The 16,740-nt window shown below is 40.3% G+C and overlaps 1 protein-coding gene and 1 pseudogene across 1 annotated transcript; both read right to left on the reverse strand.

The window, feature by feature from the left end:
* Positions 1 to 277: 277 nt before the first annotated feature.
* LOC118845276 (glutamine amidotransferase-like class 1 domain-containing protein 3A, mitochondrial) lies at positions 278 to 10,227 on the reverse strand. Its single transcript, XM_036753165.1, has 4 exons — positions 10,048 to 10,227; positions 7,782 to 7,953; positions 2,275 to 2,479; positions 278 to 554 (listed from the first exon to the last, which is right to left on the reverse strand). The coding sequence occupies exons 1-4, from the start codon at positions 10,156 to 10,158 to the stop codon at positions 347 to 349; spliced, it is 696 nt and encodes a 231-aa protein (XP_036609060.1). The 5' UTR covers positions 10,159 to 10,227; the 3' UTR covers positions 278 to 346.
* A 1,781-nt stretch (positions 10,228 to 12,008) lies between these two features.
* LOC118847773 lies at positions 12,009 to 12,924 on the reverse strand (annotated as a pseudogene).
* Positions 12,925 to 16,740: the final 3,816 nt, after the last annotated feature.

A 16,740-nucleotide genomic window follows, 5' to 3' on the forward strand; every position in this document is an offset into this window, starting at 1 on the left:
AAGCCAAACCAACCTACTCCAGTAGCAGTTGGCCCCTGTGAAGGATCCAACCTGGCAGTTCAGGAAAAAGGCTTTGGAACATTCTGCTATCCATCTGCTTGAAAGGTTGAATTAAAATGGTGCCTTCTACTTGTCAAAACGCACCAAATGGCATAAGAATGGTAATTTGCTTGTCTTCAGACTACATTTCCCAATGAAGCAATGAGTGTTACTGATATATTGGGTAAAAAATAATGCGTAAGTACCTTTAATCAATGTGACACAGAATCCACTTGGCTATGATTGATAGAATCTTTTATTGGTCAAGAACATCCAAATGTTTTACATTTAAGCCACTGCTCTTATGCTAAAGTGATGCTGAGCAAGCAAGTTTTAAGACTTCTCCCACCATTGTTCCAATCCCATCGAAAATCTCATGCAAAGGAGCCTTGCACATGAAAGCACAAGTAGTGACTATCTTGTTGGTAGAATCTACATGGGATTCACCCACATCCTTACAAACATGTTTGCATCCAAGTTCTTGTATAGCAGCAGCCGTTTCAGCATCAGGAAACCTAGTGAAAGAAAGAGAGATAGGACTGAAAGATGTGACTTTTCTAAGGCACCCAGGGTGTATGGCAGTAGGGAAGGTGTGGTTAACTCACACTGGCCCTCATTCATGAGCTGCAACATTTAAGACCAAAGCCAGCTGGCATCTCTCTAAAGACAGCACTGGAGAGATAAAATGTTTCAATTTGATGCTGAAAATGAAGCATCCATCAATATGACAGAAAGAGCTAAATATATCAAATCCAATGACAAATGATTATGGAAAGCATTATTTGGTCCATGTAACTAAGTGACACAATAGAACCAAATAGAATGAAAAAATTTCTGTTCTAGTAAGGCAGGGGATGGAGGGAAAGGGGAATACTGTATCTCTGATATGATTCAAAGCTACCATCCTTACATTTCAAATCAATTCAATTGAACAAGCATTTATTAGTGCCTTCTATGTTCCAGGCACTGTTCTACCTACTAATCAAAGACAAAATGGAACAAATTCTTGCCCTCAGGAAGCTTGGGTCCTACTGGAAGGACGCAGCAAGAACACCGATAAGTAAAATCAACATATACAATATAACGACGAAGTAATTTTTTGAGAGGGACTAACAACTGGAAGAATCAGTGAAGGTTCTTGTACGGGCCAGTACTTAAAGTAAGTTTGGAAGGGAGTCAGTGGGGAGATGAGGAGAGAGGGTATTCCAGGGATGTGAGATAGCCTATGCAAAAGCACAGAGGTGGGAGATGGGATGGCATGTATGCTGAATATTAGGCGCTTGAGTGTGGCTGGAACATAGTGTAAAGGGGGAGTAATGTGCTATCATTCTGAAAAGATAGGCAACTGAATTTGCTGGGTTTAAAATGCCAAGCTGAAGAGTAGGTATTTTTTCCTAGAGGTAATAGGAAGCCATGGAAACTTCTTGAGCAGGGGAGGGGCCTGGTCAGACCTATGCTTTAGGAATTTAAACTTGGCAAATATATGGAAGATGGATTGGATAGAGAAAAGCCTGGACACAGGAAGACAAATTAAGAGACAACTTCAAGAATTCAGGCAAGAGATGATGAGGGCTTGAACCCTGGTTCAGGCTGGTTGTGTGAGTCAAGGAGACTGTGGGGGAGTGGAAAATATTAGAGGCACTGTACAGACAGAATGGCTTAAACTTGACAACTGACTTGATATGGTGCATAAGTGAGAATGAAGAGTCAAAGATGACTCCTAGGTTGGGTGACTGGAAGAATAGTGGTACTTGAAACAGAAAGGGAGAAGTTAGTAAGACGGATGGATTTACAGGAAAAGACAAGTTGTGTTTTCAATATGTTGAGTTGGAGAGACCTAAGGGACAAAATATTTGTCAAGCATCAACTGTGTGCAAGATAATATGCTAAGCAGTCAAGACACAATGACAAAAGCAAAATGGTTCCTGCCCTCAAGAAGCTTATATTCTAATGGCTTGCTACCACACTTATACAGATAAGCACATAAAAAGTAATTTCATGAAGTCAAAGATCCTAACAATTGCGGGAAGCAAGAGAGGCCTCTTGTAGGAGGTGGCACATGAGTCGTGCCTTGTTCCACATTATCACACACATGTGAAATGGTGCAGTCATGAAAAGCACTTTGGCAATATAACAAAAGGGCCACCCTTACATTCATTTGGGAAAGAGAAATGAGAAAGCATAAAGCCTGATGACACACTCACCCACAAGTAAACTTTTAGTTGTTTTTCTTACCTTCCATCCACATTTTTATCGTGGCCAACTGTAACTTCACAACCTGGGAAGACTTTGGCTGCCAGCACAGGAGATATGCAGCACAAGCCTATGGGCTTCTTAGCACTATGGAAGGCTTGCAGAGTAGCCTTGACAACATTATTGACGGTACAGTCCTTTCCATCCACAGCCCAGGAGCAGAGGTTCTTGGCTACACCAAATCCACCTTCAGATATAATGAGAAGTACCAGGACCATTTAAAGCAACTAAGAACAAGGATCTAGAGAATATTCTACAATACCAAGTATGTGGAACTGGGAAGTCATTATACCACATTAATAGTAGAAACTTGAAATGGATGTAGAATTAACTTTGGTAAAAATAAAAATCTAGGAGAAAAAAAAGGACCCATAGCAACCTGGAATTTTTGATGCAGGGAAAAGGGAAACCCAGAATAAAAGCATACTAAGTAACACAGTAACCAGATGACACATATAAACACAAAGGAACAAAGACTGTCATTCTGTCTGAAGGGAACTGGCCCAGTGATGGTACAAAACAAAAAAGAGGGTGTTAACTGTATGATTAAACTTCAGTAACAACAAAAAGCTAACCCAGGCACAAGAAAAAAAGACAACTGACTTTACAGGTAAGAATCCTGGTACATAAAGCTAGATGATATTAGCAGATAAAATTAACTTGGTTATTTTATCTTTTACCTATAATTCAAGTTCAAAATAGAAAGCTAGGAGCCTTTTATAAATACAAAGAGTTAGTTCTTTTTGTAAAATGCATTTATTTTTCTTTGGAACTTAACAAACAAGAAAAATGGGCATTTCCATATACACAGTAAAAGAGAAAAAAAAAGGACTGTACACGAAACTGCTGATCTCTATTATATATAGACTGCTTTTCTCTTTAAATATATAATAAATTCTACCTGCAGCTTTCAAAACTAGTGTGTTTGTCTGTGATTCTTTCTGGACTTCAGTAACCGTTACTTTTCTTTTTACTAATTAAATATTATCTTTTCAAATAATCAAAATCTATCTTCTCTCTCTCTCCAAATTTCCTCCCCACAACTGAAAAAAGAGAGAAAAATGAAGATCTTGTATCATATGTGTATAGTCAAGAAAAATAAATTCCCACATTGGCCATGAGTGTGTATGTGTTTGTGTACATGTGTGTTTGTGTAGAAGTACACGTGTTCAAATCTGCACTATGAATTCATCACCTCAATGTCAGGTGGGAAGTATGTTTGACAACAATAAATACTTAATACATGACTTTTTCATTCGTTTGCTCCTCATGAGCTCTATTAATTCAGTGATCAGCTTTGATCGGTGTTCTTCAGTCTTTCAAAGTTTTTTTTCTATTATTATCGCCATTGTATGAATTGTTCCAGTTCAGCTCACTTCACTCTGCATCAGTTCATATAAGTCCCACTAGGTTTCTCTGAAATTGCCCCTTCATCATTTCTCAGAGCACAAAATAATTCCATCACATACATATGCTATAAATTTTTCAGTCATTCCTTAGTTGATGGTTATTCCCTCCATTTCCAAATCTTTGCCACCACAAAAAGAGCTACTATAAATGTGAACTTATGGGTCCTTTTCCTCTTTCTTTGATCTCTTTGCAGTATAGGTCTAGTAATATGTAGAAGTAATGGAATATAAGAACTTCTCCGTCCATTAATAGGCTTATGTGACCACATGTGTTCCCTTTTTTCCTTGGAACAGGGGCCGTGTTCCCAGGTCTAAAGGTATTTCAATCATGGATGTCTTGCTGCTTTGAGCTCTGGCCCAGTTCATAGCTGTGATACATCCTGAGTCACATAGAGCCTGTTGGGGGAGGAACTTGCCTAAAGGACTTGCTAAGGTGAAGCTTGTTTAAGGGGAGGCTGGCTTGTAGGAAGGCTTACATACCTTTTGGTACTAAGCTAATTAGGCACTAAGTCAGGAGGGTTGTGACGCCTTCTGGCTCTGAACCTATTAGCCAAAAGAGTGAGTGAGTGTGTGTGTGTGTGTGTGTGTGTCTGTATGTGTGTATTTATATATATATATAGTATGTATGTGTGTATATATACATATATAAAATATGTATATGTACATGTATATGTATATGTATATGTATATGTATATGTATATGTATATGTATATGTATATGTATGTGTATATATATATGTTCTGAGGTGAGATTTTGCTGTGGGGCTCACTCATGGGAAGACCTGAGGTCTTTGGCCAGATGAGACTCTGGGTAGCTGTTGTTAAGGAGCCCTCCTCTTTGTGAACCCAGAGTTGGTGCTCCCGGTCCGGTGATGTATTACTCTGTTAAGACAGTTGAAGCCCTGTCTATTGGATCTCTGTGCTAATTTCTCTCTGCTTGTATTTTCTCCTACGTTCAGGGTGCTGACCTTTCCCCTGAAATTAGTGAATGACCTTTACCTTCTTTACTTACATTGCTTAATTAAAGTAGGATTATTAACCCTTTTTGAAATGTCTTTTCTTTATAAAGGCAGATCAAAGAACCTGAGCTAGCAGGCCATCTTGGGTGTGCTAAGGTGCTTGCTAATGCATAATGGTACAGCTAGATCAAGAGATACGCAGAGTTTAATAACTTTGGGGGCAAAGTTCCATATTGCCTTCCAGAATGGATAGACTAATTCATAGATTCACCAGAGGTTTTTTACATTTTTTTTTCTAAATACGTCTCAGTCACTTTCCTTTCTGTCCTTTTTTTTATCCCTCTCCCTACCTCAACCTCCAACCCCACCGGGGAAAAAAAGGCAGAAAAACAAAGACCTTATAATAAATGTACACAGTCAAGCAAAACAAATTGTCACAATATCTATGTTCTAAAATACATGACTTATTCTGAATCTTGAGACCATCAATTCTGTCAGGAGGTGAATGGCATGCTTCTTCATGAGACCTTTGGAACCATGGTTGGTCATTGCAATGATCAGAGTTCTTGAGTGTTCAAAGTTATATTAAGGGTGAATTATTCTTATAAAAATGTCAACAATTTACATTGAAAGAGTACAAATCTGAAGATGCAAATGTTTACTACTTCATATTCTTCTGAACTTTGCCACAAAATAAAATCCCTCAATATCCGCAACTTTACTGTTATGGGTATTCCTCCCATTGACATAAATCACAGCTCCACCTTTATGTTTTTCATAAGTTGCTGGAGTCTAATATGTTCCTCATCTAGTGGCCATATTCTGATGAAGCATCTTGGGTGACATAACTGGGTTGGTTCTCAACCACAGTCCAGTACTGGCTTGTCTTCCATTTAACAGGACCTGTGAGAATTTACACTTTGGTGGGAAGACCTCTAAGGACCCCAGGGCACCTCCATAAAATGAGGAGACTTTGCAGAGGTACAAAATAAAAAGTAAAGCAAAGAGTACCTGAATAAATCAAATTTATCAAAAATACAACCTCTCTTTTTAGGAAAGTAAAACAGTTTAGTCTATTTAAGTAATTAAGATCATTTAAAAAATAGTTCTCTGAGGATCAAAACACCCAAAAACATTAGAATGCCAAATCAGCATCAATCCTCAGGAACAATCACTATAGCAAAGTTATGATGAAATAAACAGTTCTGGTTGCTACAAGGGGATAAGAATGACCTACTTTGCCATTTGCCTGTTCATTGTGTAGGTAATCCTGCCAAATCCCTGCAGTCTAAAAACAGATCTATTGTAGATTGCCTACATCAGTGATCCCAGATTATGGTTTTAGAATACACCAGAATATTCCAATACTTTGAAGGAATGTTATAAATTTTCAAAATAGTCTCAAAATAATAAATCTTATCATTTAAAAAATGCATGCTGAACTACATTGCCACAAGGGGTAAGGAAATCAAATATATAAATGACTGTTTTTCAAAATTCAAACCAATACACTCTAACAAGCATTGATTAAGAGTCCATTATGTTTAAGGCACTGGGGATACAAAGGCAAAATGAAAAATAGCAAAAAGCTTCCATTCTACAGGCAGGACACAACAGATAAAGAGGTAAGCAGTCAAAATTTTAGGCAGAAGAGAACATTAACAACCAGAGAAATCAGGAAAAGCTTCTTTTTCATAGGTGAGTCCTTAAAGAGTACTAAGGATTGAAAGAGGGAGACGAGGTAATATACTACTGGCATGTGATATAGTCTCTGCCAGATGCAGGAGATGGAGTGTGAAATTTGTTGCTCATCAAGTCTGACAGTTCATCATCCTGTGGACCATATCATGCCAACACTGGCCATTGGGCTTTCTTGGCAAAGATTCTGGAGTGGTTTGCTATTTCCTTCCTCAGTGGGTTAAGGCAAACAGAGCGTAAGCAACTTGCCCAAGGACACACAACTACTAAGTGTCTGAGGTCAAATTTGAACTGGGGTCTTCCTGACTCCAGGCCCATCATTCTATCCACTGAGCCACCTAGCTGTCTCACCTAACAGCAAAGTTTAGGAAACAGCAAACTTGCCTAGGAGGTAGAGTGTATGAAGAAAAGCAATGTCAAATAAGTCTAAAGCCAGATTGTGAAGGGCTTCTGATGCCAAGTTGAAGAGTCTGTATGTTGCCCTAAGGCAACAGGGACTCACTGAAAACTGAAGGACATGGCTGCATACAGCAATTTTGACAGCTATATGGAAAAAGGATTGGAGGCAGAAGAGATAAAAAGCAGGGAGACCAAACCCTCAAAAAAAAGAAACAAATTGTATAAGGTAGTGCAAGTCAATCTCAGTAAGACTATACTTTTTCTTTCTTTCTTTTCTTTTTTTTTTTGGAGGGGGAAGGCAGGGAAATTGGGGTTAAGTGACTTGCCCAAGGTCACACAGCTAGTAAGTGTGGCAAGTGTCTGAGGCTGAATTTGAACTCAGGTGCTCCTGACTCCAGGGCTGGTGCTCTACTCACTGGCCACCTAGCTGCCCCAAGACTATACTTTTTTAAACAGTATCAAGGAATTACTACTAAGATAAGCTGAATATTTTACTTCATGAAATAGCTTCACAGACTTTTAATCCTGAAAGTGAAAGCACCCATAGTGGAGGAGAAACTAAATCCACTGGATTTGGAGGCAGTGATCCTAGATTTGGCCCCCAGCTCAGCTGCTCACTACCTGGGTGACCTTCTGCAAGCCTTTCAGTCTTTTGAAGCCCAGGATGACAGAATCACAGACTTAGAGCTACAAGGTACTTCATGGCTCCTCTAGTTCTTAAGTTTTCTCACTTGCAAAACTGGGAAGTTGCTTTAGATGACCTAAAAAGGTGCCATCAAATACTTAGTTCTATGATCATATGACTTTAGGATCCAGAAATCCAACATCCATTTAATTAATGAGAACACTGAAGCCACTTCAGATTTATCCTGCATACCAAGTCTTGAGCCAAATTTAAAATTCATGTTTTGTCACTCCCAAATCAATGGTCTTTCCAATACACCAGAACTTCTGGTAGATGTGCTTTTCCCTCTAAACAAAATACATTAAAACAGATGGAATAAGAGGTTTTGGGCCAACTCACCAGGAAAAATAACAGCATCGAACTCACTGACCTTCAGGTCTGCCAAATCTTGAATATTACCTCGTGCAATCCTGGCACTTTCTACTAACACATTTCTCTTCTCTTCCGTTGGGTTGCCAGACAAATGATTAACTACATGCATCTGTTCCATGTTAGGTGCAAATATCTTTACCTTCAAAAACAGAAACAAAAAATAAATGGTTCTGTTGCATCACTATTTTTTTTAAATGTTACATATTTGAACATAGGAATCAAAGTCAAAAACACCGCTCTACAACTGTGTGGGCCCTCAAAGCCAATATATGGTAAGCATAACCAGCACATAGAAAATCCAAGAGAAACTGCGGATGTTTTCTGGAGAAGATACTCAACAAATAAACCCACTTCCAACGGGAAATAGTCCAACAAGAAACCGAAGATCAAATAAGTTTTAATAAGTATATTTAATAAATGTATATTAATAAAAATAAGTCCAAGTTACAGTAGAAAAGTGTTAATGGTACTTTTTCTAATGCTATTATTATTGAAGATGAATCTAATTTAGAATTTTAGTATTCCATTCTGTCTCCAATATAGGCATAGTTTTATAGCTCCAATTTGGAGAAGCCTAAAAACACATGGGAGTGTATAGATTAAGCCGTTTCCCTTTAAATGCAGTTTATAGTCATGGAGTGGTTCCTGTATTTTGTTCCAAAAAAAGAGTCTAAATGGATTTTTTTTTAAAAAAAAGAGCAAATGGAAGGCTCACAGTAAAAAAAAAAAAAGTCATCAATTTTTCATTTTAGTAACATACAAATCACACAATTTCCATCGAACTTTGGCTTAGTAATTCCTAGAGTAGGGACCTTGTAGAGACTACATATATTAAATGGTCTGTTAATAAAATATGAAATTGTAGTTAAGTATACCACTAAGTATTAGGTTTAAATGTCATCTTTTTTATATTTTTTATTTAGCAAAAGCAAATTCATCTCTATCTCTGGTGTATATAATCAAAACTCTAACACTTGGGGCTGCTAGGTGGCTCAGTGAGTAGAGCACCAGCCCTGGAGCAGCGAGGACCTGAGTTCAAATAAGGCCTCAGACACTTGACACACTTACTACCTGTGTGACCTTGGGCAAGTCACTTAACCCCAATTGCCCTGCCAAAAAAGGAAAAAAAATTCTAAAATTTGTGTTTATGTATCCTCTTCACACACACTTTTTGGCACAAAGTTTAAAAATTTTACAAGGAAAGGCAAAAAAAACCCACTCAGACAAAAAAAATGGATTCCTGTTACTTCACAGTGATTCTGCACACATATCTTTGTCCGTAAAAGATTTACTTCATCATATTAGTAGCTATTCTGTTGAGGAGTTCCAAAAACTGTATTTTAAGACTACATAATTTAAATTCATGAAGCATTTATCCTTTGTATGGGTAGGACCTGGGACAAGTCACTTACCTGTTGGGGCCTCATATTCCTCCCATTTAAAGAGAGTAGTAAGACTAAATTACCTCTAAGGTCCCTTACAACGCTTTTAAAATGCCTTTTCTACTAGATTATTGAAAAGGAGAGTCTAGGCTGTATTATATCCTACCTAATCACAAACAGTATTAGTACAACTTAGAAATCCACAATCCCAAGAAGCAAAAAACAAAGTCTCAAGGACAGAACCAAGTACATAATTAAAATAGATACAAGGTAATCTTGGACAAAGCCTGATGACCATCTAGGAGAGCTGTTGGGTTTTGGAGCTGTGTAAGTGACTGGAAAACGCGAGGGGTGGGCGGGGAAGAGTGAGGACTACAGGGGGCCGTTTCTTAAAGTGGTCGCTCGGAAATGCAGTCCACTTTCCAGTCTTAGCTTTGCCTTTAGTATTTCTACTTCCATTGGGAAAATCTCCATTTGCACCACATTCATTTGGAAAGCTAGTGAACTCTGCCGAGCACAGAAAACGGCGCCACGTTCACTGCAATTTTTAAAACGCTACCGCTAGTAAATAAAAAGAAAGTAAGAGAAATGGAGGAAGTTAGGCCTGGTAAATTCGTCCTGCCTTTCCTGATTGCAGTCCGAAACGATATTAGTGGGTTAGCCGTGATTAGCGCTCTCCATTAAGACCCCCGCTTCCCTTCCCCGATCCCGGCCCCGGCCCCAGCTGCAGCCCTGGCTGCAGCAGTAGCTGCAGGGTGGTGGGCGCTCTCTAGGTCAAGGCAACCCAGGCCATGCTCTGTGTCCGTCCCTCTCTCGCTTCTTCCTTCCCCGGAGCCCCGCCAGACCCGGACCTCCGCCCCGCCGCGGCTGAGATGAACCAATACGGCTGAGGCTTCGTGCAGTTCGCTGCCATCGAACACGCCGCAGCCGGCTAGGACCAGAGCTACCCTCCGCGGAGTCATGATGCCAGCGATGCAGTCACCTCGGTGGCGGACTGACGGACGGACTGCGGTCCTTGGCGGGGCTCGGCAGCGTCACAGCGCGGCCGGCAGGGTAACCTCACTCCCCAGGACCGGACCGCGGCCCCTGGAGGCCACCAAGGGAAAGGCGAGGAGAGAGTTCAAAAGTTACTGCGGATGGAAAAGCCGATGTGCCCAGGCACTTGTGACAATCTCCGAAGATAAAAAGAAAGGCAAAAAGGTCCCTGCCTTGAAGGAGCTTACACTCTAATGGGGGGGAGGGGGGAAGAAAAGGACGACTTTGTGCAGACTTTGTACAAACAAGCTATATACCGGATAAACTGAAGATAATCAATTGATGCCGTAGAATTAAGAGGGATTGAGAAAAGCTTCTAGGAGAAGGTGAGATTTTTAGCTCACTCTTGAAAGAAAACAGGGAAGCCCGGAGGCAGAGAGGAGGAAGGAAAGCATTTTAGAACTTAAGAAAAGCCCGGAAGGAACAGCAAGAAGGCCAGGGTTATTGAATCGCTGAGTTTGTTTGTTGTTGGGAGTGGGAATAAGATGTAAGAAGACTGGAAAGGGAAGAGAAGGGGCAGGATTTGAAACCAAACAGAGGATTTTATATTTGATCCCGGAGGCGATTGGGAGCCCTTGGAGTTTATTGTATGAGGGTAGGTCAGACATGCACTTTAGGAATATCACTTTGGTAGCTGGGTGGAAGAAGGACTGAACTGGAGTGAAGAGAAAATTGAAGACCAGAGACCAATCTGAAGGCTATTGTAGCCTTCCAGTCGGGATATGAGGGCCGCACCAGGATGCTTTTAGTGTCAGAAGAAAGACTTTGGGCTTTGATTCAATTCAATAGAAATTTATTAAGAAATGTATATGCAGGACATATAGGGTAGTGGAGAGCCAAACCTGAGGCCAGAAAGATCTGGGTTTAGATATGGCCCCTGATACATACTGACTCTGTGACCCTGACTAATTCGCTTAACCTCTCAGTGCTAGGTAACTGTAAAACTATAAATTTGCCAAGATGGAATAGGTGCTGCCCTCTATGACTTTCCTAAGCCAGGGTTTCCCATACCAATAAAATTGTACACCTACTCATTTTCTGTTTTGTCTTTTTTTTAATTTAGGTTTGTTTTAAGTTTAATGTTAATTCCATGCTGTGTTTCAGTAAGAACGATACAGATTCTGTATCTGTGGCTCCAGTCAGATATCCAGTAGTACAAATTAGCTTCAAGTTACACATACTGAACGAAAGAGGCCGAGGGAGCGAAGGAGGGCAGAGTTTAGTAAAGGGGGAAAAGGGGAAGAGGGAAGGAGAAAAACCAAAGAATTGAACACGAATGCAGGCTTTTCAATACCACCTTCAATACTAACCTGCTGTGAGGGAAGGTCAAAGTCGGCAAGAATGAGCAGCCTCGGATTGTTGTTACAGCCCTGTTACCAGCACCATTTCAGCACAGTTTGGAAACACTTTTTACAGCAAAACCACTACAATAAACGTTCCAACGCAACCTGTAACTTCAAGCTAAACACCCAATTAATTTTAAACATTGGTATAAAATTCGGTTTAAACAATTATAAAAAGGAAAAATGCCACCACATGCGCCTTACAGTGCAATAAACCTCTCTCCTAGACTCTCGCTTCACCTAGAAGTCTAATGGCATTCCAATGTAATATCCATCTCTAATGGATATCTTGCCACATCTGGCACGGAGACAATACAGTAATGCTGGAAAAGCCTCTATGCAGTCCTGTTAGTGTCTTAAAGAACCTAAAAGCTGGGACCAGTAAAATCCACAGAAGTTCACTCTTGCCTTTAAGAACTTGGAAAACTGTTTAAAAAAAAAAAACCAACAGGGCAGGAACCTAAATTCTGAGACCAAATGTAAAAGTCAGATTTGGTGGTTCTCAGTGACAATGGGGAAGTTTCGGGGGGAGAGATGGGGAGGAATGGGGTGGTCAGAGATGGATTCTCTTGTTGGCTTTGATGTCTCTCACTGGTTTTCATCTTCCACATCCCGCAGCGGTTCTTTATTCTGTTCTTCACCATCACCCTGAATATCTGAAGTCCATAGTATCAGGTTATCACGTAACAACTGCATGATAAGAGTCGAGTCCTTATAGCTTTCTTCACTCAGCGTATCCAGTTCTGCAATTGCTTCATCAAAAGCTGCTTTTGCCAACCTGTAGGCACGGTCAGGGGAATTAAGAATTTCATAGTAGAATACAGAAAAGTTGAGAGCAAGACCTAAGGGGATGGGGTCATTGGCGGAAGTTCTATCATTGCGATATCACTAGCAGCTTTATAAGCCACCAGGCTTTGCTCTGCAGCCTCCTTCCTGTCATTTCCTGTGGCAAATTCAGCCAGATAACCTGTGGTAGTCCCCTTTCATTTTATAATAGAAAACCTTGGACTCGCCAGTGTTTACTGCTGGAATGAGGTGTTTGTCCAGTACGTCCAGAATGTCACAACAGATTAATTTTAGTTCAGTCTCAACCATTTGCCGATATTCCCGAATCATTTTTCGTTTATCTTCTCCTCCCTCTTCTTTCTGTTCAATGCTGCTGATTATCCGCCAGGACGATCTTCTGGCTCCAATCACATTCTCATATGCAAGTGACAGTAGGTTTCTTTCTTCAGCTGTCAACTCCACAACCATTCCTGCTACTTTCTTCATTGACTCCACCATTTCATCGTATCACTCGGCCTGCTCGGACAGTTTCGCCTGGTATGCCAGATCCTCCCGATCGTCCATATAGCGGCGACGGCGACGGCTCTGGCAGGGTCTACGCGACGGATGGCAGCAGATGGCGGCTGCGACTCTCTTGTCAGCTTCTCGCTTGGTGTCAGGGCAGCAAAGAACTACCTGTTCATTTTCAGTATCATTATATTCCAGGTACTAGGGCCATCTGTCAAAATAAGGAGGGTAGATAACCTGTAATTCCCTACCAACTCTAACAATTTGTGCTTCTGATCCTGTAGCATCGTAGGGCTTACAAGCCTTCTCTGAAGGGTTCTTGGCTCCAAGCATATATCTCATGGCATTGACTATAGTGACAAATATCAAATCATACCCACTAAAACTTCCATATAGTGATATGTAAAATTCTAAACAGGGTCATGTAGCAGTGGTCTGTTGCAGAAGACATAGAACTTCTTACTGGTATAGCACTTTTCATTTAATGTCTCTGAATAATTTGGGGACTGTCTTGGAGTGCCAGGAGATCCTATATTGAGATGCAAGTGGACCTACCATCAGCCTGCCAAAGATTGATTCTTTTTTGGGTCCAAGAGTCATGCCAGTTTGGAGTGCATACATCAGGGTTTGGGTGCCTGTTAAGGGTAGTTAAGAAGTCCTCTGAACTTGTCTTGCTGAGTTGCCATATTTTCCAGAAACACTATATTCAGACATTGCAGGAGGCCCTGAATGTGTCAAGGATGAAGCCCTTTCACCCCACCCCCAGCTGAAATATTTGTTGTTTACATCCCAAATTTGACTCCCTGTGTGTCTTTGGGAGTCGAGACAGGCACCAGTCAGTCTGTACTAGACTGGGAAAATTGCTCGTGTAGCTGAGACCCTTATAGATAAGCAAACCATCAGATCTTCATAGTTTAGCAATTCCCAAAAGGAAAAGAATGAGGCTCCTCCCCTTCAGGAGGGGTTTTGTCCTTTGCCCACCTTTAATGCACCTTTTCTCCTCCCTTGCCACACCCCGTTAGGTGGAAAATTCTGGCATCTCTTCCTTCCTTTGTCCCACTATTATAAAAATGCAAACTTCTATATGGATTGTGAACTCTTCGGGTTCCACATAATGCTCATTTCTCTTGTAATAAACCTAGTTTCGTATAAGTTTCATGGAGTTGTGATTGCCTGTTGACAAGCCAGAATGTACTAATTCAGGAGGGTCAGTTGTTAAATTTTCAGTATGAGCCTTTATACCTTGGAAATGTGAATACCTCAAACCAGGGTCTGATTTATTGTTTTGTTAATTGTCTAGACTGCAGAAAGTGGTGGGAAAATGTCAGTAATTCAGATTAAACTTAAAAGCATATCGTGGGTATGTTGAAGCTGGTTGCTAAACATTTGTCAACATACCCCTGGGTATATTCATCTTGTAGTAGCTGCTAACTGTATCAGTAAGGCAATAATAACAGTGTAGATGATAACTATCAAAATGCCTATGAAGTTCTGTATCCCAAAGTATACGAGACTCTCCACATAGAAGGTAGAAGTAAACCATTTACTCAGACAACAGAGAACCATATCCCACAAGTCATTTATCCAATCCATCACAGTAGTAAAACATTCCACATACAATATCAGAGCCTGGAGCCTCTCTGACCCCCTGCTGGGGTTTTCCCCAAAACAAACTCGCAGCACAGCTAAGTCAGCTTGTTCAGTTCTAACAATCTCAAGGGCGGCCATAAGCAGGCTTCAGCAGCCATAACTGCTCGCTCTCTCTCTCTCTCTCTCTCTCTCACACTCCCTATTTCCTCTGTGACTCTCTTTTTCTTTCTCTCTCTCTCCCTATTTCCTGTGACATAACTTCCTTTTCCTGTCAGGAAGCTCCTCCCACCACATGTAACTTGGGCTTCCTGTGATGTAAGCAGGTCACATGGCCTATTAATGGGTGGGAAAGATCTTCAAATCTAATCGCTACTACACTAACAAGGTAAGTTCGAAGTAGGTGTAGTTAATTCTGAATAGCACCAAAGTTTGTGTTGATCAGGTATGCCTAACAGAGTTATAGATCACTGCATGTCCAAATTCTGGTTGTCCCAACAGTACCCCTGCCTACTGGTTCGCGGAGTTCTGTAACTTAGGAGATGGTGAATTTACAGCTACCAAAAAAGTAATTTTCAAGAATCTGATATTGGTTGAACTGAGGGAAGGTCTGAAGGTGCTCTGTTTTAATTATGTGTATATATACAATATTTATATATTATGCATATTTATTATGTATATATTATAAACATATATATTGCATATATGTATATGTTTACCTGTAGTCTTTCAAATCTATTCAAGAAGGCTTTAAAGTAAAAATGAAGCAGAAAGTGTAGGAGTGGTTAGTAATGGAATAAAAAATCCCCACATTTCTGACAAGTTAGGTACAGCAAGGGCCAGTAATTAAAACCAAGAATTCACAGTAGAGAATATTCAAGAAGAAAATCAACAATAAAACCTATGGTCTAAGATATCTTTATACTTCTAAAACAAGGGGGTAAATTCAACTTCGTAAGTGTCACTGAAACTTGATGGAATGTGAATTATGACTGAAATACGGCAGTGGAAGGGTATCATTCAAAAAGAACAAAATGGATTTTTAAAAAAAGTGGAATAGCATTTTATAATAAGATACAATCAAGTGACAACATCCAGGAACTAGAGAGGGGAAATGCGCTGGCAACCATCAACGGAGGGAGAAGTAGAATCTTGTACACTATAGATTATCTGGATCGAAGGAGGAATCAAGTGAGAAGTTTGGGAATCAGAATAGAGGTGTGATTTTGTAATGATGGGGGAATCCAACTCTCTGGACATCTGTTGGAATATGATTTGGCAAGGGAAATTAATTGGGAAACCATTGCAGTAGTCATGCAACTTGAGGAAGGAGGGCACTGGAAGTTGAGAGTCTGCAGAAAGACTGTTGTGGAGATGACGATGACAGAGAAAAGACTGAACCACTCAAATCTTATTTTCCTTTTGTTTTCTCTGTCAAGGAGAATGATCTGGAACAAATATGATTAATAAGGAGTTGAAATCACAAACAAATGAGGGAGTGGTAAGAGAACACCTTTATCAGGCCAGGACAAACTACATACAAGGGCACTAAAATTAGTCAAGCAACAAGCATTTATTAAGTATCTACTATGTGCCAGGCACTATGCTAAATGCTGAGAAGACAAATGAAAAAGAGCTTATAAAAAAAGGAGCTTATATTCTAACAAAGGAACTCACATTCCAGTGACATAATTGACAAATGTGTTTGCAGACTTATTGCTGGGTGGTCCTTATAGAGAATGCCAAGGTAGTCAAGACTGAGGTGATTTCATCTAACTTGTTGGAAGCTGTTATTTGGGCCCATACCTTTAGATCCTATTTGGAGGATCTGAAATACGGCAAACAGCAACTCCACCATTGTTTGGACAGATGTGGAAGTTTGTTTTTGTTTGTTGCACAGCAGGGGTTAGACTGTAGCATTTTTCACGAAATTAAGTATGTCTTTTGACCCCTTGCTAAAGGAAGCACAAGATCCATGCCTCCTTCCAGGCTAGTTCTTTGATCCTTTTGACTGGGGCTATCTCCAAAACGATTTAATTAGGAGGCTAGAAGACCTGAGGAGAAAGATTTTTCTCTCTCCTTTCCTTTTTCTTTTTTATATTCTCACTGAGGGAAAGAGGGATCTCTCATTTTCAGATGAGGAAACTGAAGTTTTAGGGATATAAAGACACTTGCTCAAGGTCACAAAGCTAATCAGACACAGGGCAGGACAGCCAGGCCTTCAGCAAAAATAACTCAACTTAGCAGCCTTTTTCTCCTACTGGGCACACCCACCCACCCAACCCT

The sequence above is a fragment of the Trichosurus vulpecula genome, chromosome 4, assembly GCF_011100635.1.
Source record: "Trichosurus vulpecula isolate mTriVul1 chromosome 4, mTriVul1.pri, whole genome shotgun sequence".
NCBI lineage: Eukaryota > Metazoa > Chordata > Mammalia > Diprotodontia > Phalangeridae > Trichosurus > Trichosurus vulpecula.